This window comes from Coregonus lavaretus, assembly GCF_964263955.1.
Source record: "Coregonus lavaretus genome assembly, chromosome: 6".
NCBI lineage: Eukaryota > Metazoa > Chordata > Actinopteri > Salmoniformes > Salmonidae > Coregonus > Coregonus lavaretus.
The window spans coordinates 62,687,113-62,712,280 of record NC_139993.1 but is presented as its reverse complement, the minus strand read 5'-3'; the positions used below and the strand labels follow the sequence as shown (position 1 = coordinate 62,712,280).

The 25,168-nt window shown below is 43.9% G+C and overlaps 1 protein-coding gene across 4 annotated transcripts; it reads right to left on the bottom strand.

The window, feature by feature from the left end:
* Positions 1–159: 159 nt before the first annotated feature.
* On the bottom strand, positions 160–25,109 carry LOC311130970 (torsin-1A-interacting protein 2-like). Of its 4 annotated transcripts, none has more exons than XM_084163806.1 (7): positions 25,018–25,109; positions 5,718–5,802; positions 5,432–5,605; positions 4,736–4,948; positions 4,127–4,267; positions 1,840–2,052; positions 160–1,644 (listed from the first exon to the last, which is right to left on the bottom strand). In XM_084163806.1, the coding sequence occupies exons 2-7, from the start codon at positions 5,755–5,757 to the stop codon at positions 875–877; spliced, it is 1,551 nt and encodes a 516-aa protein (XP_084019932.1). In that variant the 5' UTR covers positions 5,758–5,802; positions 25,018–25,109; the 3' UTR covers positions 160–874. The 4 variants fall into 4 exon arrangements, with proteins under 4 accessions (XP_084019932.1, XP_084019931.1, XP_084019930.1 ...); XM_084163805.1 differs by lacking the exon at positions 25,018–25,109 and adding an exon at positions 13,921–14,031; XM_084163804.1 differs by lacking the exons at positions 5,718–5,802; positions 25,018–25,109 and adding an exon at positions 13,921–14,040.
* Between the last annotated feature and the right edge of the window lie 59 nt (positions 25,110–25,168).

The window sequence follows — 25,168 nt, the reverse complement described above, 5'->3', positions numbered from 1 at the left end:
AAGAACAACAGAATACACACATACCCCATATTTATTATTTTAAGGCACAATGTTTTATTGATATCTTTGTTCTCAAAATCATTGACAGGTGAGGCAACCTGGGTATTCCTGACTAGGTAAACCCCTGGTTACAAAACAACAACGAATGATACACACACCAAAGAGGATGCTCTTTAATAGACATCTATAGGAGGAAGAATTCAAATAGGACATCACTTTTTTTTTTAAAGAGTCAAATCTGAGTAAAAACACTCATAATAAATCATATCCATAATTATTAACCACAATCTCATACATGCTGTACATATAATACACGCCCTGCTGTGTCTTCCAGATCGCTAATTACATTAGTGCAGTTTCTCTCTGGATGAATGTTTTTTTCTTTTTTTTCTTGGCTCTGCCTTTAGTAGTAGACTGAACTAATAAAGTGGCAAGTGGTCGACACAGCACCGCTCAACCCCATTACCAAAACTTTAATAGTGTTACTATTGCCGACCGCTACAGACATTTTTATGACGTGAATCTTTCATGTCCCTGTGTGCTGTGACCATCATTAAAACATCACAACTGTGAAGATGATGATGATGATGATAATGTTATGAAGGATGCGTGTGCTGTGACCATTTATTAAAACATCACAACTGTGAAGATGATGATGATGATGATAATGTTATGAAGGATGCGGGGATATATACGTTTTAGATAGCTCAGTGGTTAGAGCATTAGAAGGTTGGCCTGTCTGCTCGCTGGCCAACTCCCTGTGGAATTGTGTGATACCAAAAAATGGCACTGAGAACGGAAAAGTAGGCAAAAACCACAAACAGATCTGGGTCCAGGCTGGTAGAAGGTGTTACGGTAAAAATAGACAGGGGTTTTACACACAGCCCCTCCGCTCTATGGTCTCCTCTGCTGCCACCGGCAGGACCAGGTGGGAGATACGGCTCCACAGACCACTGAACTTGTCCAGGTCCATCATGTCATAGGCGGCCGGCTGGTCAGAGGAGAGGAACCTGTCCTGGAGGTGGTCATCCACCATCTCCTCCACAGCACTCAGTCCCAGGCTGGCTGGCAGCTCCTCCTCGCCCGTCAGCAGCACGGTGAAGATGAGCAAGGCCTCCTTGTAGGCGGCATTCTCGTGGTCACAGTAGCGGTAGAATATGATCGTGGAGCCCGGGGGCAGCTCCTCAAAGCGGTAGACGACGGCTACGGGCTGGTCCCCCTCGAAGGCATCCCGCAGCTGGGTGTCGATGTCCAGCTTGACCTGGTCGCTGTCCTGGCCAGTCTTGCTGGCCCCGTCGATGTGGAGGATGGAGGAGGAGTTGAGGGCAGAGGAGACGGCTCTGGCCAGGCGCAGGGCAAGGCAGTGCAGCGTCCTCTCCCCCCTGCGGCCTGCTGTCAGCATCAGGCTGACTGGCTCCGTGGGCTGGGCCGTCTGGAGGTGCCTCTCCAGGTGGATCCTGCTCCTCCTCCACAGCTCAGAGCGCTGGCCGGGGAACTGGGCCTCCACCTTCTTCATCTCTCTGAGGAAGATCTCTGTTCGGTTGAAATCGGTTTTCTCAGAGAGAGACTCAGAGCTGAAAAAATTCACCGCCACGGCCACCAGAAACGCTAGAAACCCAGCGAGCATCAACTTTGACACATTACCTGTGGAAAAAGCAGAAGCAGAAACAGGCTTCAGTTATTTGTTGTTCTGATTTCCATGGTTTAGAATTAGTCCTGAGGGAGAATTTTAAAAACACTATAGCCTATTTCCTTGAATTGCAAGTGCCACATCACATCAGTCAGAGACTACCTAATGCCTAGTAATCAATGAAAACAGAAAGGAAGTGGCAGTCTCACCGGACGACTCTTTACGTTCTTTAGTAGCCCTCTGGTCTGTGACGAGGGGTGGGGTCTGGGACCGGGGCTCTACAGCTCCCTCTTCATCTCCCTCTTCATCTCCCTCTTCAGAGACTCTCTCACCGCTCCCCACAGGGGCATTGTTGTCCTTCTCCTCTGGGTCAATGTCTGGCTGTTCCATCACTGCAGCAGAGGGCTCCGTCTGCTTTTTTACTAGTGCAACAGGAAACATTAAAACAGAGGATGAACACAACAAGCAGTGCCTAGTGAAAGTCCACACACTACTTGCACAGTCTTCACATTTTGCTGCCTTCAAATTAAAACTAAAAATGGATGAAATTAGATGGTTTTCCTACCCATCTACACAACCTACTACACATGTTCAAAGTGAAACAAATCATCCATTCTGTTTCGCAACAAGGCCGTTAAGGAGTCCTGCAAGACTACACGGCAAAGAAATGAACTTTTTGGACTAAATGAAAAACTACAGGTTTGGGTCAAATCCAATACAACACAACAGAGTAAAACCCTCTGCATTTTCAAGTATTGTGGTGGCAGCATCATGTTATGGGTATGCTTGTCACCAACAGGGACTGGGGAGTTTGTCAGGATCTAAATAAATATGAAAGGAGCAAAGCCCAGGTAAAACGTTGAGAGGAAAACCCACCTCAGTCTTCTGGAAACCTAAACCTGGGATAGTTTTATTTTTCAGTTACACCCCAGATTGGCTTTCCAATCGGATTCCAGTCTTCCTGAATATTCCAGTCTCAGTCCTGACTTAACATTGCTTGAAAATTTGAGACACTTTGAATATTTCTGTCCATCAATGACTCCTAACCAAATTTACTTGGCTCTTTCCATGACATAAGCCCTATACGCACGGGGCAAGTTTTACTATAGAACGTCGGTTATGTAATTATTATCCCAGCATGTCCGTTTTTCCAGCGGAGGATTCGGACGGGATTAGTTTTATCAAACTGCCCCTGTAATACTTCCCCCCCCCCCCCCCCCACCCCCCCACCCCCTCATTCACAATGTACCGTTATGACGGAAGCCTGGAGGATCATATAGGCGTGAAGACATTTCAAATGTCTAAGGATAGCCTAATATTGGCCTAATGGCCTTAAGATCGGAGAAAGTCAAAATACTAATGAATATCAATAAGAACCATGAACTGTAACCTATGCAGACATTTAAAATTACCTGACGTATTTGGAAATGCATCGACTCATTGGCACAATATTGTCCACTTCATCTTTTAAAAAGACAAGTATGGCACTAGGAAAGTTGATATATGACAAAACAGATCATTCATCTGTAGGCTACGTGCATAGCACTTTGTTTTAAGCATCAAATTTGTTCACATGTTCTTACCCAAACTGGGTGCAGCACCTGTTAAACTCTGTAATATACCTCAAAACACAGGGATGACAATTCGCACGGGATAAGTATTATCAGAGGACCTTGGGAGTTTTCTGAAAAACAGTAGGTTCTTAGGGCGGTTATAATAACCTTCCTGCCAAGTAAAAATGACTGACATGGCAGATTCGGACGGGACTAAAATGACGGATGTGGTGATTTGTGCTCGTGCACATAATGACATTACCTGAGCTACCCCCAGTAAAACGTATCCCGTCCGAATAGGGCTTTAGACTGGCCAGGTGAGAGCTATGATCCCTTACTGATGTCACTTGTTCAATCCACTTCAAATCAGTGTAGATGAAGAGGAGGAGACAGGTTAAAGAAGGATTTTGTCTAAAGCCTTGAGAAAATGGAGACATGGGTAGTGTATGGCCCAGCATCCCTGTGGAATGCTTTCGACACCTTGCAGAGTCAATGCCCCCGACTTATTGAGGCGAATTGAGGGCAAACGGGGGTGGGATGCAACTCAATATTAGAAAGGTGTCCTTAATGTTTTGTACACTCGGTGTACATCATTGGTTTGGACACGAGGCTGTAGTTCATATGCATATCACATACACTTTGACATGTAGGCTTTTTTTTATTTATGTAGGCAACATAAAAAACGTATTTGAATATTATTCAAATGTTGGCCTCGCTGATCCAATTCTGATCGTAGAAATTGCTTGAGATTGTGATTTGTGTGATTTAAAAAAAAAAAATTGTCCATTTGGAAATCTCAAATCTATATTCTTCTTGTCCAACAATTATTATTTTTTTACTTGTCCCGGACAAGAGGACAAGCATTAATGTCGAGCCCTGCAATAAGACGACCATGGAATTGGATGGTACCATTTTGGGGGGTGAAACCTTGAACTTTTCTCACCTTCAGTATTAGAATCCTCCGAGTTCTGGCTCCCCTGACCCCCTGATGTATTTGAGAGTAAAGAGGAATCCTGGTCCTTCTCCTCTGGGTCAATGTCTGGCTGTTCCATCACTGCAGCAGAGGGCTCCGTCTGCTTTTTTACTAGTGCAACAGGAAACATTAAAACAGAGGATGAACACAACAAGCAGTGCCTAGTGAAAGTCCACACACTACTTGCACAGTCTTCACATTTTGCTGCCTTCAAATTAAAACTAAAAATGGATGAAATTAGATGGTTTTCCTACCCATCTACACAACCTACTACACATTTTCAAAGTGAAAGAAATTATAGATTTTTCCAAATTAATAAAAACTGAAGATGTCTTGATTGCGTATGTCTTTACACCCCTGAGTTAATACTTGGAGGAAGCACCTTAGGCAGCCATTACAGCTGTGAATCATTTTGAATAAGATTCTACCAACGTTGCACATGGTTTAGAATTAGTCCTGAGGGAGAATTTTAAAAACACTATAGCCTATTTCCTTGAATTGCAAGTGCCACATCACATCAGTCAGAGACTACCTAATGCCTAGTAATCAATGAAAACAGAAAGGAAGTGGCAGTCTCACCGGACGACTCTTTGCGTTCTTTAGTAGCCCTCTGGTCTGTGACGAGGGGTGGGGTCTGGGACCGGGGCTCTACAGCTCCCTCTTCATCTCCCTCTTCATCTCCCTCTTCAGAGACTCTCTCACCGCTCCCCACAGGGGCATTGTTGTCCTTCTCCTCTGGGTCAATGTCTGGCTGTTCCATCACTGCAGCAGAGGGCTCCGTCTGCTTTTTTACTAGTGCAACAGGAAACATTAAAACAGAGGATGAACACAACAAGCAGTGCCTAGTGAAAGTCTTCAGAGCCTCTCTCACCGCTCCCCACAGGGGCATTGTCTGGGGGGGTGCAACTCAATATTAGAAAGGTGTTCTTAATGTTTTGTACACTCAGTGTACAACATTGGTTTGGACATGAGGCTGTAGACAATATGCATATCACATACACTTTGACAAGTGGGCTTTTTATTTTATTTATGTAGTCGACATTATTCCAATGTTGGCCACGCTGATCCAATTCTGATCGTAGAAATTGCTTGATATTGTGACGTGTGATTTTGTTTAATTGTCCATTTGGACAACTGAAATCTACATTCTTGTTGTCCGACAATTTTTTTACTTGTCCCGGACAAGAGGACAAGCGTTAATGTCGAGCCCTGCAATAAGACAATCGTGGAATTGGATGGTACTATTTTTGGGGGTTAACTTGTAGCTTCTCTCACCTTCAGTATTTGAATCCTCCATCTCCTTCTGGCTGCCCTGACCCCCTGGTGTATTCGAGGGTAAAGAGGAATCCTGGGTCTGGTTGCTCAGCTCTACCAGAGCGTCTTTATCTGGAGTGCTCCGTGTATTGTCATTCTTCCCCTTTTGTTGTTCTAATGGGATATCTCCTCCCACTGTGTCAGAAAGAAGATAAACAGTATGGTATCTCATTACTTCATGCCCTTACTGGAAATCAAATAAAGTAATGAATGTAATGTTATAAGCAGGAACTAGCTAGCTAGTTACCTGGCAGGCCCTGAGAAATGTGTGCTTCTGGTGCTGCCATTCCTCTTGTTAAGGCCACCTCACTTATTGGATTCTAAAAAAGGTGCTGTTGACGTGGATGTCAAAGGAAATTATTGGCTCACATACACAAATACGCAAAACAGTTAGCATTGTTAGCTCGCTAGGTTAGCTGGCTAACTACGTGGACCAGCTAGCAAGTTGGTGAGCCATCTACCTACCTAGCTAGCTAGTTAATAGGGAGAGGCTATACGGACACACTTGGTGGCCCAAAATGTCACGCAGCAAGAGTTTAGTGGGGATGAACGGATTTGGTTCAGGCAGTCGTCCTAATGAGTCCTCTGCAGCTAGCTAGTTGATGCTTGTAGCTAGAAACTTCAGCGAGAATTTGAAACTTGTCTGCTTAAATTGGGACTTGGGAGAGTTCAGAATCATTCTGTTTTTAATCGGACTACAAAAACAACAAAATGTGCTTTAGCGCTCACCCTGGCCTGATATTAGCAACACTATCTAGCTACTCCCCTCAGTTACTGCAAGACAGCTGCGCTCGGCAAGCGGTACTCGGGAGCGAAGGACACAACACTGTGCCCCGTGTGATTGTGTTGCAGCACAAACTCTGCCCTCTCTGAGTAGTAGACCGTATCACGGTGACATGCAGATCTATTACAAGTTATTTATTGAAGTTATTCATACTTAAAATATAATCAAGTGGGTGGAACAAATTGGCCACGGTGTTGGCTACCGCTAGTGACATGTGATACAGCTGCCCGGTGAAGCAACTGCTGCCCAGTGGGAAGGCAGCAACAGTGGGAAGCGCCTCGATAAAACCCTGTTGCACTCAATGGTCATTCAAATCAAAACCTAATCTAATGTTATTTGTCACGTGCCGAATACAACAGGTGTAGTAGACTTTACAGTGAAATGCTTACTAACGAGCCCGTTCCCATCAATGAAGCGTTAAAAAGCATGAAAAAGAAATACAAATGTGCTAAAAAAAAAAGTATATGTTTTTAAGGAAATAGTATTGGCTATACACAAGCAGTCCTGGTACTGAGTCAGTGTGCAGGGCTATGAGGTAGTTGAGGTCATTTGTACATGTAGCTAGGGGGTAAAAATGATAAGATGGCGCCGATAGACATGGTCGCCTGGTTCCTGTCTCCTCAGCAACTTTGCGGTTTGTTTTTTTGTGCCATTTCTCACATTATTAGCTGAGAACGTTTTTTGCATTATTACATACAGCCGGAAAGAACATTTGGATATTAGAACGAAGGTAACTCACCAGCAGTTCGACCAGAAATATGACTTTACTGAATTGGATCCTTTGTTCGTACCCCACAAGGCAATTCCATTCATCCCAGAGGCTGCTCCAAGACGCTGCCGGAGGAGAATAAGTATTTGGAGTGGACTTTTAGTCTGACTCAGGAGGTGTGCATACCATCCACCGCTTCCGAGTATATTACTCGCAAATGTTCAGTCCCTGGACAATAAAGTAGACGAGCTCAGGGCGAGGATCTCCTTTCAGAGAGACAGCAGGGTCTGTAACATACTCTGTTTCATGGAATCATGGCTCTCTTCGGATATACTGTCCCCGTCCAGCCAGCTGGGTTCTCAGTACATCGCGCAGACAGGAATAAAGAACTCTCCGGGAAAAAGAAAGGCGGTGGTGTATGTTTCATAATTAACTATTCATGGTGTGATCGTGGTAATGTACAGGAACTCAAGTGTGTTTGTTCACCTGACCTAGAATACCTCACAATAAAATGCAGACCGCATTACCTCCCGAGAGAATTCTCTTCGGACATCGTCACAGCCGTGTATATTCCCCCTGAAGCAGATACCACGACGGCTCTCAAGGAACTACACTGGACTTTGTGCAAACTGGAAACCGCATATCCTTATTGTAGATGGGGACTTTAACAAAGCAAATCTGAGGAAAACGCTGCTCAAGTTTTACCAACACATTACATTGCCTGTGCTACTCGCGCATTGAAAACTCTCGACCATTGCTACTCTCCCTTCCGGGACGGCTACAAGGCCCTCCCGCGCCCTCCCTTCAGCAAATCAGATCATGCCTCCATTCTGCTCCACTCTTCCTATAGGCAGAAACTCAAACAGGAAGTACATGTAATAAGGACTGTTCAACGCTGGTCTGACCAATTGGAATCCATGCTTCAAGATTGTTTTGATCACACGGACTGGGATATGTTCCAGGTTGCCTCTGAGAATAACATTGACGTATACACTGACACGGTGACTGAGTTCATCAGGAAGTGTATAGTAGATGTTGTTCCCACCGTGACGATTAAAACCTATCCAAACCAAAAACCGTGGATAGATGGCAGCATTCGCGCAAAACTGAAAGCGTGAACCACCGCATTTAACAACGGCAAGGTGACTGGGAATATGGTTGAGTACGAACAGTCTAGTTATGCCCTCCGTAAAGAAATCAAACAGGCAAAACGTCAGTAGAGAGACAAAGTGGAGTCACAATTCAACAGCTCAGACACGATACGCATGTGGCAGGGACTCCAGACAATCAGATTATAAGGGGAAAACCAGCCATGTCTCGGAAACTGACGTCCTGCTCCTGGACAAGCTAAACACATTCTTTGCCCGCTTCGAGGAAAACACAGTGCCGCAGACGCGGGCCACCGCCGATCCCGAGGACTGTGAGCTCTTGTTCTTCGTGGCCGATGTGAGTAAGACGTTTAAGCGTGTCAACCCTTGCAAGGCTGCCGGCTCAGACGGCATCCCTAGCCGCGTCCTCTGAGAATGTGCAGACCAGCTGGCTGGAGTGTTAACGGACATACTCAATATCTCCCTATCCAAGTCTGCTGTCCCCACTTGCTTCAAGATGTCCACCATTGTTCCTGTACCCAAGAAAGCGAAGGTAACTGAACTAAATGTCTATCGCCCGAAGCACTCACTTCTGTCATCATGAAGTGCTTTGAGAGGCTAGTTAAGGATCATATCACCTCCACCTTACCCGACACCATAGACCCACTGCAATTTGCATACCGCCCCAATAGTTCCACAGATGACGCAATCACCATCGCACTGCACACTGCCTATGCCATCTGGACATGAAGAAAAGCTATGTAAGAACGCTGTTCATTGACTACAGTTCAGCCTTCAACACCATAGTACCCTCTAAGCTCATAATTAAGCTTGAGGCACTGGGTCTGAACCCCGCCCTGTGCAACCGGGTCCTGGACTTCCTGACGGGCCGCCCCCAGGTGGTGAAGGTAGGCAACAACATCTCCACTACACTGATCCTCAACACAGGGGCCCCACAAGGGTGCGTGCTCAGCCCCCTCCTGTACTCCCTGTTCACCAATGACTGTGTGGCCACGCACGTCTGAACTCAATCATCAAGTTTGCAGACGACACAACAGTGGTAGGTCTGATTACCAACAGCCTACAGGGAGGAGGTGAGGGCCCTGGCAGAGTGGTGCCAGGAAAATAACCTCTACCTCAACAAAACAAAGGAGCTGATCGTGGACTTCAGGAGACAGCAGAGGGAGCACGCCCCCATCCACATCGACGGGGTCGCAGTGGAGAAGGTGAAAAGCTTCAATTTCCTCATTGTACACATCACTGACAATCTGAAATGGTCCACCCACACAAACAGTGTGGTGAAGAAGGCGCAACAGCGCCTCTTCAACCTCAGGAGGCTGAAGAAATTCATCTTGGCCCCTAAAACCCTCACAAACTTTTACAGATGCACCATTGAGAGCATCCTGTCGGGCTGCATCACTGCCTGGTACGGCAACTGCAACGTCCGCAACTGCAGGGCTCTCCAGAGGGTGTTGCGGTCTGCCCAATGCATCACCGGGGGCACACTGCCTGCCCTCCAGGACATCTACAGCACCCGGTGTCACAGGAAGGCCAAGAAGATCATCAAGGACCTCAGCCAACCGAGCCACAGCCTGTTCACCCCGCTATCATCCAGAATACGAGGTCAGTACGGGTGCATCAAAGCTGGGACCGAGAGACTGAAAAACAGCTTCTGTCTCGAGGCCATCAGACTGTTAAATATTCACCACTAGCCCGCCTCCGCCCAGTACCCTGCACTGAACTTTAGTCACTTTCACTACCAGGCTACCACCTGGATACTCAAACCTGCACCTTAAAGGCTGCTGCCTTATGTACATAGACATGGAACACTGGTCAACTTGAATAATGTTTACATACTGTTTCACCCACTTCATATGTATATACTGTATTCTAGTCCATTCTATTTAACTATCGCTGTACATATACTAATTCTATCCTATGTATTCTTCAGATAGAATATAATTTATATTCTATCCATATACTGTCTAGAATGTCTATAAATTCCCATCATACACACACTGCGGACTCCGACATTGCTCGTTCTTAATTCCATTCTCTTACTTTTTAGATTTGTGTGTATTGTTAGATATTACTGCAATGTTGGAGCTAGAAACACAAGCATTTCGCTAAACCCGCAATAACATCAGGATAGATAATAAACAGGGGTCAAAGTACACTGAACAAAATTATAAACGCAACATGCAACAATTTAAAAGATTTTATAGAGTTACAGTTAATATAAGGAAATCAGTCAGTTGAAATAAAATCATTAAGCCCTAATCTATGATGTCACATGACTGGGAATACAGATAATGCATCGGTTGGTCACAGATACATTAAAAAAAAGGTAGGGTGTGGATCAGTAAACCAGTCAGTATCTGGTGTGACCACCATTTGCCTCATGCTGTGCAACAGATCTCCTTCGCATTGAGTCAATCAGGCTGTTGATTGTGGCCTGTGGAATGTTGTCTCACTCCTCTTCAATGGCTGTGCGAAGTTGCTGGATATTGGCGGGAACTGGAACACGCTGTCGTACACGTCGATCCAGAGCATCCCAAACATACTCAATAATATAATAATAATAATAATAAGCCATTTAGCAGACGCTTTTATCCAAAGCGACTTACAGTCATGCGTGCATACATTTTTTTGTGTATATGTGGTCCCGGGGTTCGAACCCACTACCTTGGCGTTACAAGCGCCGTGCTCTACCAGCTGAGCTACAGAGGACCACAATGGGTGACATGTCTGGTGAATATGCAAGCCATGGAAGAACTGGGACATTTTCAGCATCCAGGAATTGTGTACAGATCCTTGCGACATGGGGCTGTGCATTATCATGCTGAAACATGAGGTGATGGCAGCTTATGAATGGCACAACAATGGGCCTCAGGATCTCGTCACGGTATCTCTGTGCATTCAAATTGCCATCGATAAAATGCAATTGGGTTCATTGTCCGTTGCTTATACCTGCCCATACCATAACCCCACAATGGGGCACTCTGTTCACAACGTTGTCATCAGCAAACCACTCGCCCACACAACGCCATACACGCTCGCTGTCTGCCATCTGCCTAGTACAGTTGAAACCGGGATTCATTCGTGAAGAGCACACTTCTCCAGCGGGCCAGTGGCCATCGAAGGTGAGCATTTGCCCACTGAAGTAGGTTACAACGCCGAACTGCAGTCAGGTCTTCCCTGAGACGGTTTCTGACAGTTTGTGCAGAAATTCTTCGGCTGTGCAAACCCAGTTTCAGCTGTCCGGGTGGCTGGTCTCAGACAGTCCCGCAGGTGAAGAAGCCAGATGTGGAGGTCCTGGGCTGGCGTGGTTACACGTGGTCTGGGGAGGTCCTGGGCTGGCGTGGTTACACGTGGTCTGGGGAGGTCCTGGGCTGGCGTGGTTACACGTGGTCTGGGGAGGTCCTGGGCTGGCGTGGTTACACGTGGTCTGCGGTTGTGAGGTCGGTTGGACGTACTGTCAAATTCTCTAAAACGATGCAACCTCGGCCTATGGTGGAGAAATTAATATTCAATTCTCTGGCAACAGCTCTGGTGGACATTCCTGCAGCCAGGATGCCAATTGCGCTCTCCCTCAAAACTTGAGACATCTGTGGCATTGTGTTGTGTGACAAAACTGCACATTTTAGAGTGGCCTTTTATTGTCCCCAGCACAAGGTGCACCTGTGTAATGATCATGCTGTTTAATCAGCTTCTTGACATGCCACACCTGTCAGGTGGATGAATTATCTTGGCAAAGAAGAAATGCTCACTAACAGAGATGTAAACAAATTTGTGCACAACATTTGAGAGAAATAAGCTTTTTATGCGTATAAAAATGTTCTGGGATCTTTTATCTCAGCTCATGAAACATGGGGCCGACACTTTACATGTTGCGTTTATTTTTGTTCAGTATAAATAGTCAGGGTAGCCATTTGATTAACTGTTCAGCAGTCTTATGGCTTGGGTGCAGAAGCTGTTTAGGAGCGTTTTGGTCCCATACTTGGTGCTCCGGTACCGCTTGCTGTGCTGTAGCAGAGAGAACAGTCTATGACTTGGGTGGCTAGAGTCTATGACCATTTTTTGGCTCTTCCTCTGACACCGCCTGAATGGCAGGGAGCTCGGCCCCAGGGATGTACTGGGCCATACGCACTACCCTCTGCCTTGCGGTTGGATGCCGAGCAGTTGCCATACCAAACGGTGATGTAGCCAACTTTGAGGATCTGAGGGCCCATGCCAAATCTTTTCAGCCTCCTCAGGCTTGTCGTTACGTTAGGTAATTGGCACTAGGTGTGTCCATACAGCCTCTCCCTAGTTAAAGTTAACACCATTCATAGACGCTAACTACCTTTAATGCCAATGATGATGGCATCTTCTTCCCGGGGAGTTTTGTTAACAGCGCCGGCGCTGAACGTGAACACGCATCGCTTGAGGTACGGTTTTGGAAACATAAGGAAAAGTAACGTATCTTTCATATCAGATAGAAATAATTTTCCAAAAACAAAAAAGGTTAAATTACTACACCATATCTCCATGTTACAGCGTGTATACAGAAGACAGGTGACCACCTGTGCTAATTAGCTATCTAGCATGCTCCGAACAAATGTGTGTAATGAAAGGCCGCCAGAAACATGTTGTAATTACAAAATACTGTCGGCTGCAACTGTGGTAAAGATTAGATTTGATTAGTTTAAGCCAGTTAAAACACTGTACAGTAAGTGTATATTTGATGTGATAAAAGTAAAGGGCTTTATGTTTCTAGAACCGTATCACAATTGAGAATCGATTCACGTTTAGATGGAGTAATTGGCTGTATTTTGCCAGAACTAGTCTATGAAAATAACACAAGGTCCTTCGACCAAGGAGTAATGCAGTAGGCTCGCCTACACTCTGGCTTAAAGCTTTAATGTCTTTTTTTGGAGGACCCTATAAAATACACATACAAAAGTGAGTTGGTCCTCTGTAGCTCAGCTGGTAGAGCACGGCGCTTGTAACGCCAAGGTAGTGGGTTCGATCCCCGGGACCACCCATACACAAAAATGTATGCACGCACGACTGTAAGTCGCTTTGGATAAAAGCGTCTGCTAAATGGCATATTATATTATTATATTATAGTTATAGAGCTGTCACTCATTGAAAGCAAGTCTAAGCTGTGGTCCTCTGTAGCTCAGCTGGTAGAGCACGGCGCTTGGAACACCAAGGTAGTGGGTTCGATCCCCGGGACCACCCATACACAAAAAATGTATGCACGCATGACTGTAAGTCGCTTTGGATAAAAGCGTCTGCTAAATGGCATATTATTTATTATTTAAGCGGTAGATCTGTTCTATGTGCGCTATTTCTATGCTTTCCGTTCTTAAAGGGATTCTTCGGGGTTTTGGTAATGAAGCCCTTCATCTACTTCCTCGAGTAAGATGAACTGTGGATTCCTTTTATGTCTCTGCTTGCAGTTTGGAGGAAGTTGCTAACTAGCGCGATTGCTAACTAGCGTCCTTCATACTAGATGAGGGGTCATAAAAATGGTAACCATAAATTCATCTGACATTGGGGAAGTAGATAAAGGGCTTAATTGCCAAAATCCCGAAGTGTCCCTTTAAGTTTTATTTTGTGCTCTTTCACATTCGGTTTTGTACACCAGTTGAAAATACAATATTTTTGGTTACTCAAAAAATATTTCACAGCGGTTTAGATGGTACAATGATTCTCTACACTTGTTTTGTCACAAACTGAAATTAGGCAAACTGTTAGAATTTTATCAAACAGAAAATGGCGGAACGAGTTCTGCTTATCTGAAGTGTTTCTAGCTAGCTATTATAATAAACACTGTAGTGGTTATTTACCAGCATTTCTATAGTGTTGTGAATATACTTACCCACTGTATCGCCTTCCTCAGATAAATATCCGCTTTGAATTTGCCCCTTGGTGCAGAGGAGCAACAACAAATGTGACAGACGTGGAGTCCCAGAATGACAGCTCATAGCCGGAACATAGATTCGCTAGCTATTTGTTTCCAACGAAATCTATAGAACGTATCACTTATTTCCGGTGTTCTGTCGAAGCGGCCCCTCTTAGGAAATGCTTTTGAGAACATGTAGCAGCTAGCTAGTCTAAATATTTAATTTGAGCAATAGAGTATAGTTTATAGTGCAACCATGGATCCTCAGATTTTACTAAACAACCCTGCTCAACCAGCGAGGAGGTCGACAAGAAAAATCGATGAAACGTTTGTCAGCCAGGCAGCTACCTAATCCCATCTACACTGAGCAAAAATATAAACGCAACAATTTCAAGGATTTTATAGAGTTACAGTTCATATTAGGGAATCAGTCAATTGAAATAAATTCATTAGGCCCTAATCTATGGATTTCACATGACTGGGAATATACAGATATGCATCTGTTGGTCACAGATAGATAGTTTAAAATAAAGGTAGGGGCGTGAATCAGAAAACCAGTCAGTATCTGGTGTGACCAATATTTGCCTCATGCAGCGTGACACATCTCCTACGCATAGAGTTGATCAGGTTGTTGATTGTGGCCTGTAGAATATCCCAAACATGATCAATGGGTGACATGTCTGGTGAGTATGCAAGCCATGGAAGAACTGGGACATTTTCAGCTTCCAGGAATTGTGTACAGATCCATTATCATGCTGAAACAACATGAGGTGAAGGCGGTGGATAAATGGCACGTCAATGGGCCTCAGGATCTCGTCACTGTATCTCTGTGCATTTAAATTGCCATTGATAAAATGCAATTGTGTTTGTTGTCCGTAGGTTATGCCTGCCCATACCATAACCCCACCACCACGGGGCACTCAGTTCAAAACGTTGACATCAGCAATCCGCTCACCCATACACGCTGTCTGCCATATGCCCGGTACAATTGAAACTGGGATTCATCAGTGAAGAGCACACTTGTCCAGTGGGCCAGTGGCCATCAAAGGTGAGCATTTGCCCACTGAAGTCGGTTACGACGCCGAACTGCAGTCAGGTCAAGACCCTGGTGAGGATGACGAGCACACAGATGAACTTCCCTGAGACGTGTTCTGACAGTTTGTACAGAAATTAATCGGTTGTGCAAACCCACAGTTTCATAATCTGTCCAGGTGTCCACCCCACCAAAAAATTAAATATATATTTATTATGATTATATATATATATATATATATATATTAGTATTACATTTACATTTTAGTCATTTAGCAGACGCTCTTATCCAGAGCGACTTACATTTAATTTTTTATACTGGCCCCCCGTGGGAATCGAACCCACAACCCTGGCGTTGCAAACGCCATGCTCTACATCCCTGCCGGCCATTCCCTCCCCTACCCTGGACGACGCTGGGCAAATTGTGCGCCGCCCCATGGGTCTCCCGGTCGTGGCCGGCTACGACAGAGCCTGGATTCGAACCAGGATCTCTAGTGGCACAGCTAGCACTGCGATGCAGCGCCTTAGACCACTGCGCCACTCGGGAGAATTAGTATTAGTACCAGTCAAAAGTTTGGACACACCTACTCATTCAAGGGTTTTTCTTTGTTTACTATGTTCTCCATTGTAGAATAATAGTGAAGACATCAAAACTATGAAAGAACACATATGGAATCATGTAGTAACCAAAAAAGTGTTAAACAAATCAAAATATATTTTAGATTCTTCAAAGTAGCCACCCTTTGTCTTGATGACAGCTTTGCACACTCTTGGCATTCTCTCAACCAGCTTCATGAGGAATGCTTTTCCAACAGTCTTGAAGGAGTTCCCACATATGCTGAGCACTTGTTGGCAGCTTTTCCTTCACTATGTGGTCCAACTCATCCCAAACCATCTCAATTGGGTTGAGGTGGGGTGATTGTGGAGGCCAGGTCATCTGATGCAGCACTCCATCACTCTCCTTGGTCAAATAGCCCTTACACAGCCTGGAGGTGTGTTTTGGGTCATTGTCCTGTTGAAAAACAAATGATAGTCACACTAAGCGCAAACCAGATGGGATGGCGTATCGCTGCAGAATGCTGTGGTAGCCATGCTGGTTAAGTGTGCCTTGAATTCTAAATAAATCACAGACAGTGTCACAAGCAAAGCACCCCCACACCTCCTCCTCCATGCTTCACGGTGGGAACCACACATGCGGAGATCATCCTTTTACCTACTCTGTGTCTAACAAAGACACAGCAGTTGGAACCAAAAATCTCAAATCTGGACTCATCAGACCAAAGGACAGATTCATCATAGCGCTTGATGGTTTTTGCGACAGCACTTGAAGAAACTTTCAAAGTTCTTGACATTTTCCAGATCGACTGACCTTCATGTCTTAAAGTAATGATGGACTGTCATTTCTCTGCTTATTTGAGCTGTTCTTGCCATAATATGGACTTAGTCTTTTACCAAATAGGGCTATCTTCTGTATACCATCCCTACCTTGTCACAACACAACTGATTGGCTCAAACGCATTAAGAATGAAATAAATTCCACAAATTAACTTTAAGAAGGCACACCTGTTAATTGAAATGCATTCCAGGTGACTACCTCATGGAGCTGGTTGAGAGAATGCCAAGTGTGTGCAAAGCTGTCATCAAGGCAAAGGGTGGCAACTTTGATTAATCTCAAATTAAAAATTTAACACTTTTTTGGTTACTACATGATTCCATACGTGTTATTTCATAGTTTTGATGTCTTCACTATTATTCTACAATGTAGAAAATAGTAAAAATAAAGAAAAACCCTTGAATGAGTAGGTGTGTCTGAACTTTTGACTGGTAGTGTATACAACGGAGCAAAGTGATCATGCTGTTTTGAAAAGTGAACTGTGTTTGCGTGTGATCAGGGATGTATTCATTCCACCGATTCTGTTGAAAAGCTTTACTTAAACGGAACGAAACGGGGATACAAAAATACCTGACTTTGTCCAAAAGAAATTCACATTTGCAACTGTTGGACTAATGATTACTCCCTAGATCAGCTAGATGCAGGCAAGAGTGTGCAAGGCGGTATTGAATGTGTGAATATCTGTCACCTTGATTACTCAAAATTATCTCGACCTGTGCACCTAGCTACGTTGTAAACTTTCATTCATAGGCTAGGTTGTAGCAACCTCATGATGGGTACAGGGAACATTTGAGTATCATGTAGTAGCCTAAACCTATCGATGTTACATTGAGCTGGGTGAATGGAATATGAATGACAGTCACACAATATGCTGTAATAGAAATAAGGCCATGCTCATAACAACAATAATAATCCTCCCTCATCTTAAACGGCACCGACCGCCACTGGTTTGGGTGCATCTGTGCAAACACACTCACACACAGATAAGAAGACCTTATCAGAGGTCTTAACGTTAATGTTCCTGGGTTTGTGTGTGAGGATGTTGGCAGGCCAGTGGATAAAGGAAGGGGTCTGTGGAAAGCTGCTGTAGAGTCCCCTGCAGGGGAGCCAAGAACTGCTTGGCCTGCTGTAGAGTCCCCTGCAGGGGAGCCAAGATTACATATCGGCTAGTTAAAGTTACTCTCTATTCTACCCCTTAACTGTGACTACATATCGGCTAAGTTACTCTCTTCTCTGCTCCTTAACTGTGACTACATATCGGCTAAGATACTCCCTTCTCTGCTCCTTAACTGTGACTACATATCGGCTAAGTTACTCTCTTCTCTGCTCCTTAACTGTGACTACATATCGGCTAAGATACTCTCTTCTCTGCTCCTTAACTGTGACTACATATCGGCTAAGATACTCTCTTCTCTGCTCCTTAACTGTGACTACATATCGGCTAAGATACTCTCTTCTCTGCTCCTTAACTGTGACTACATATCGGCTAAGTTACTCTCTTCTCTGCTCCTTAACTGTGACTACATATCGGCTAAGTTACTCTCTTCTCTGCTCCTTAACTGTGACTACATATCGGCTAAGATACTCTCTTCTCTGCTCCTTAACTGTGACTACATATCGGCTAAGATACTCTCTTCTCTGCTCCTTAACTGGGATTACATATCGGCTAAGATACTCTCTTCTCTGCTCCTTAACTGGGACTACATATCGGCTAAGATACTCCCTTCTCTGCTCCTTAACTGTGACTGATATATATCACGGTCTCTACTCCTCTAGCTCTCCCGGTGCCTGTCCTGTCCACGGTGCCAGAGAACCCTGTGTCTGGTCAACCTTTTAAGGTGAAATGCACACTGACAAAAGTCTTCCACAGAGATTGTGACCACTTTGAGATGCATCTCTTCCACCGTGAGAAGATTGAAGCAGAACTCTCCAGAAACTGTGATGATGGCAGATTTTGTGACTACACGCAGTCTTCTAAGGATCAGATGGGCACAGGCACCACAGATTATCAGTGTGAAGCAAAGCTTACTATAGGCCCTCAGACCTTTCTTGAAAAGGCTTTTCTTACCATACATTTCCAAGGTAAGTTGTTTACATTTTGTCTGGATATGTTTTAGAAAAAGCAGGGAATTTCATTCAGTATATTTAATACAGTAGGCTCTATGTTAGTAGGCTGGCTCTATGTTAGTCGGATATATGCAGACACAGTCGACTCATTCTAAAAACACCTCTCTTCCAGATAGCATGTGGCAGGGTTAGACAACCCTGTTCCTGGAGTGCCGCATTTTCTGCACTTGATTTTATGTAGGCCTACTTTTAATGTAAGATGTCCTTGACTGTCCTGAAAAGTGTCTATCAAATCAAATGTATTATTATTATTATAAGATTTATGTTTTTGAAACTGGTTGATTGTCAATAAATTACTTAATTATTAGTCTTAATTACTTAGTTATTAGTCTTATTCCTTTGTCAGTTGGACCCATGGAAAACAGAAACGTCAGAACCTGTAAATAAGGAAGGCGAAGGTCAAGGTGAGATAGGTAGATCAATCTGAGCAGGCAGTTCTATATTTAATGGATGAGATTGTGGTCTGCAGATAAACCATCCACCTGACAGGTGTGGCATATCAAGAAGCGGATTAAACAGCATGATCATTACACAGGTGCACCTTGTGTTGGGGACAATAAAAGGCCAATCTAAAATGTGCAGTTTTGTCACACAACACATTGCCACAGATGTTTTGAGGGAGCGTGCAATTGCCAGAGAATTGAATGTTCATTTTTCTACCATAAGAAGCCTCCAACGTCGTTTTAGAGAATTTGGCAGTACGTCCAACCGGCCTCATAACCGCAGGCCTTCTGGAGTTCCTCTTCCCCCTGCGGCCTGCTGTCAGCATCAGGCTGACTGGCTCCGTGGGCTGGGCCGTCTGGAGGTGCCTCACCAGGTGGATCCTGCTCCTCCTCCACAGCTCAGAGCGCTGGCCGGGGAAAGCCACCTTCATCTTCTTCATCTCTGAGGAAGATCTCTGTTCGGTTGAAAACTCTGTTCTCAGGGAGAGACTCAGGGCTGAACAACCTCACTGCCACGGCCAGCAGAAACACTAGAAACCCAGTGGATATCAACTTTGACGCATTACCTGTGGAAAAAGCAGAAACAGGCTTCTGTTATTTGTTGTTCTGATTTCCATGGTTTAGAATTAGTCCTGCCTAGCAGTACCTAGTGAAAATATACACCCATTGCACAGTCTTCACATCTTGCTGTCTTCAAATTAAAACTAAAAATTGATTAAATTAGATGTTTTTCATACATATCTACAGAACCTACTACACATTTTCAAAGTGAAAGAATAGATTTTTCCAAATGAATGAAAACTGAAGATGTCTTGATTGCGTAAGTCTACACCCCAGAGTTAATACTTGGTGGAAGCACCTTAGGCGGCCATTACAGCTGTAAATCATTTTGAATAAGATTCTACCAACTCTTAAGGCTACATACACCGAGTGTACAAAACATTATATCTACAAAGGGATTACATTTGATTGTTTTATCCTACAGATCTACACAAACTGCTCCACATTTCCAAAGTGAAACAAATCATCCATTCTATTTCGCAACAAGGTCGTTAAGGAGTACTGCAAGACTACACGGCAAAGAAATGAACTTTTTGGACTAAATGAAAAACTACAGGTTTGGGTCAAATCCAATACAACTCACCAGGGTAAAACCTTCTGCATTTTCAAGTATTGTGGTGGCAACATTTATGGGTATGCTTGTCACCAGCAGGGACTGGGGAGTTTGTCAGGATCAAAATAAATATGAAAGGAACAAAGCCCAGGTAAAACGTTAAGAGGAAAACCCACCTCAGTCTTCTGGAAACCTAAACCTGGGATAGTTTTATTTTTCAATTACACCCCAGATTGGCTTTCCAATAGGATTCCAGTGGTCCTGAATGTTCCAGTCTCAGTCCTGACTTAAAATTGCTTGAAAATTAGAAACACAGTTTGTATATTGCTGTCCATCAATGATTCCTAACCAAATGTACTGAGCTTGAGCAAATTTGACAAAAACTATGGATATACACTGAGTGTACAAAACATTATGAGTGTACAAAACATTAACCTGCTCTTTTCATGACATAGACTGACCAGGTGAAAGCTCTGATCCCTTATTGATGTCACTTGTTAAATCCACTTCAATCAGGTGAATCAATACTGGGAAGGTGTTCTTAATGTTTTGTACATCATTGGTTTGGACATGAGGCTGTATCCAATTCAGATTCTAGAAATTGCTTGATATTGTTTTGGACAACTGAAATCTATATTTTCTTGTCACTAACTTCTTTTCACTAATTGGTCTTTTGACAGTTCTGAAAAAGATCTGATGTGAAAAGATCTGATGTGATTAAGACCAATTAGTGGAAAACAGATCAGAATTGGGCTGCCTGTGTAAACACAGCTAGTGATGCTCAGCATAAGACCATGTAGAACAGGAGTCTTCAACCTTGTTCCTGGAGAGATACCCTCCTGTAGGTTTTCGCTCCAACCCCAGTTGTAACTAACCGTGTTCAGCTTATCAGTTTATCAACCAGCTAATTATTAGAATCAGGTGCGCTAGATTAGGGTTGGAGTGAAAACCTACAGGATGGTGGCTCTCCAGGAACAGGGTTGGAGTGAAAATCTACAGGACGGTGGCTCTCCAGAAACAGGGTTGGAGAGCCCTGATGTAGAACCACCATAACATAAATATGGATATTTTCTATCAATGTTCAACATGTGTCTGCCTTTATGGATTCTAGGGCTGACCCAATTAGTCAACTGGTCGATTGTTTGGTTGATAGGCTGTTTGTCGACCAATACTTTTTTAGTCGAGCAGTAGCAAATATATATATACAGTGCATTCAGAAAGTATTCAGACCCCTTGACTTTTTCCACATTTTGTTACGTTACAGCCTTATTCTAAAATGGATTACATTTGTATTTTCCCTCATCAATCTACACACAATACCCCATAAACAGGTTTTTAGATTTTTTAGCAAGTTTATAATAAATAAAAAACTGATCACATTTACGTAAGTATTCAGACCCTTTACTTAGTACTTTGTTGAAGCACCTTTGGCAGCGATTACAGTCTCGGATCTTCTTGGGTATGACGCTATAAGCTTGGCACACCTGTATTTGGGGAGTTTCTCCCATTCTTCTCTGCAGATCCTCTCAAACTCTGTCAGGTTTGATGGGGAGCGTCGCTGCACAGCTATTTCCAGGTCTCTCCAGAGATGATAGATCGGGTTCAAGTACGGGCTCTGGCTGGGTCCCGAAGCCACTCCTGCGTTGTCTTGGCTGTGTGCTTAGGGTTGTTGTCTTGTTGGAAGGTGAACCTTCACCCCAGAGGTCCTGAGCAATGAGGAGCAGGTTTTCATCAAGGATCTCTCTGTACTTTGCTTCGTTCATCTTTCCCTCGATCCTGACGAGTCTCCCAGTCTATGCCGCTGAAAAACATCCTCACAGCATGATGCTGCCACCACCATGCTTCACCGTAGGGATGGTGCCAGGTTTCCTCCAGACGTGACGCTTGGCATTCAGGCCAAAGAGTTCAATCTTGGTTTCATCAGACAAGAGAATCTTGTTTCTCATGGTCTGAGATTCTTTAGGAGCCTTTTGGCAAACTCCAAGTGGGCTGTCATGTTCTTTTTACTGAGGAGTGGCTTCCGTCTGGCCACTCTACCATAAAGGCCTGATTGGTGGAGTGCTGCAGAGATGGTTGTCCTTCTGGAAAGTTCTCCCATCTCCACAGAGGAACTCTGGAGCTCTGTCAGTTTGACCATCGGGTTCTTGGTCACCTCCCTGACCAAGGTCCTTCTCCCCTGATTGCTCAGTTTGGCCTGGCGGCCAGCTCTAGGAAGAGTCTTGGTGGTTCCAAACTTCTTCCATTTAAGAATGATTGAGGCCACTGTGTTCATGGGGACCTTCAATGCTGCAGAAATGTTTTGGTACCCTTCCCCAGATCTGTGCCTCGACACAATCCTGTTTCTGAGCTCTAGGGACAATTCCTTCGACCTCATGGCTTGGTTTTTGCTCTGACGTGCACTGCCAACTGTGGGACCTTATATAGACAGGTGTGTGCCTTTCCAAATCATGTCCAATCAATTGAATTTACCACAGGTGAACTCCAATCAAGTTGTAGAAACATCTCAAGGATGATCAATGGAAACAGGATCTACCTGAGCTCAATTTCAAATCTCATACCAAAGGGTCTGAATACTTATGTAAATAAGGTATCTTTTTTATTTGTAATAAATTTGCAAAAATGTATAACCTGTTTTTGCTTTGTCATTATGGGGTATTGTGTGTAGATTAATGAGAAATGTTTTATTTAACCCATTTTAGAATAAGGCTGTAACGTAACAAAATGTGGAAAAATGGAAGAGGTCTGAATACTTTCCGAATGCACTGTATCTCTGTTGTAGAACTATAGGTAGGCCTAAAGGTTTTCAGTCAAAATAATCCTTGAAAGTGGTAATATACCAGGCCTTTTGGGCCAAATTCAATGATAGCCTATTATATACACTACCAGTCAAAAGTCTGGACACACCTACTCACTCAAGGGTTTTTCTTAATTTAGACAATTTTTTACATTGTAGAATAATAGTGAAGACATCAAAACTACGGGCCTCCTGTAGCTCAGTTGGTAGAGCATGGCACTTGCAACGCCAGGGTTGTGGGTTCAATTCCCACGGGGGGCCAGTATGGAAAATGTATGCACTCACTAACTGTAAGTCGCTCTGGATAAGAGCGTCTGCTAAATGACTAAAATGTCAAATGTAAATAACACATATGGATTCATGTAGTAACCAAAAAAGTGTTAAACAAATAAAAATATATTTGAGATTCTTCAAATAGCCGCCTTATTGACTGCTTTGCACACTCTTGGCATTCCCTCAACCAGCTTCATGATGTAGTCACCTGGAATGCATTTCAATTAACAGGTCTGCCTTCTTAAAAGTTAATTTGTGGAATTTCTTTCCTTCTTAATGCATTTGAGCCAATCAGTTGTGTTTTGACAAGGTATGGGGGTATACAGAAGATAGCCCTATTTGGTAAAACACAAAGTCCATATTATGGCAAGAACAGCTCAAATAAGCAAAGAGAAACGACAGTCCATCATTACTTTAAGACATGAAGGTCAGTCAATACGGAACATTTCAAGAACTTTTTAAGTTTCTTCAAGTGCAGTCACAAAAACCATCAAGCGCTATGATGAAACTGGCTCTCATGAGGACCACCACTGGAATGGAAGACCCAGAGTTACCTCTGCTGCACGGGATAAGTTAATTAGAGTTACCAGCCTCAGCCCAATAAATGCTTCACAGAGTTCAAGTCACAGACACATCTCAACATCAACTGTTCAGAGGGGACTGTGAATCAGGCCTTCATGGTCGAATTGCTGCAAAGAAACCACTACCAAAGGACACCAATAAGAAGAGACCTGCTTGGGCCAAGAAACACGAGCAATGGACATTAGACCGGTGGAAATTTGTCCTTTGGTCTTGAGTCCAAACTGGAGATTTTTGGTTCCAACCGCCGTGTCTTTGTGTGACGCGGAGTGGGTGAACAGATGATCTCCACATGTGTAGTTCCCACCATAAAGCATGGAGGAGGAGGTGTTATGGTGTGGGGGTGCTTTGCTTATGACACTGTCTGTGATTTATTTTGAATTCAAGGCACACTTAACCAGCATGGCTACCACAGCATTCTGCAGCGATATGCCGTCCCATCTGGTTTGGGCTTAGTGGGACTATCATTTGTTTTTCAACAGGACAATGACCCAAAACACACCTCCAGGTTGTGTAAGGGCTATTTTACCAAGAAGGAGAGTGATAGAGTGCTGCATCAGATGACCTGGCCTCCACAATCCTCCGACCTCAACCCAATTGAGATGGTTTGGGATGAGTCGGAGAGCAGAGTGAAGGAAAAGCAGTCAACAAGTGCTCAGCATATTTGGGAACTCCTTCAAGACTGTTGGAAAAGCAGGAATTCAGTCTGGCATTAAATGTCTTCTTGAAAGTTGTAATAGTAGAATGCACTAGGTGCAATTTCAAAATTGGGTAGTGCATCATCACTTCCTCTTGTGATGTTAGTCATTGCATAACTTGGAGTTATTTATAACTTGTCAGAAATGTCCAGATCAACTAGCCCATGCCAGCAAACATTTTTTTTATTTAGGTTTTTTAGCCCATAGATTTTGTTGTAATTTATTTGTCACTCAAATAGCACATGAATACACAAAATTAGCTTCAAAACTGCAACAAAAATTTTTTTTGCACCCCATGACAAAATGTGTCGAATTCCAGGAAATAAACTTTAAACCTGCAAAATTATCTCAACCAACATGGGTGTAACAGTGCTTGTGCCCATAGAAATAGACGTGGTGTGCAAGGGATGTTCCCCATTGCTGGAAGGGGGGCCCCTGACACAGTACAATGATTCGCTACACTCTGAGTGCTTCTTTTGTCACATAAACTGAAATTAGGCGAACTATTAGAATTGTAAGTGTTATGTAAGAGTATCATTGGGGAAGCAAGCAAACGTTGTTAGTATAAACACTGTAGCGGTCCTTTACCAGCATTTCTATAGTGTTATGAACATACTAACCCACGGTATCCTCTTCCTCAGATAAATATCCGCTTTGAATTTGCCCCTTGGTGCAGATGAGCAATTACAAATGTTACAGACGTGGAGTCCCAGAATGACCGTTCATAGCCGGAACATAGATTCGCTAGCTATTTGTTTCCAACGAAACCTA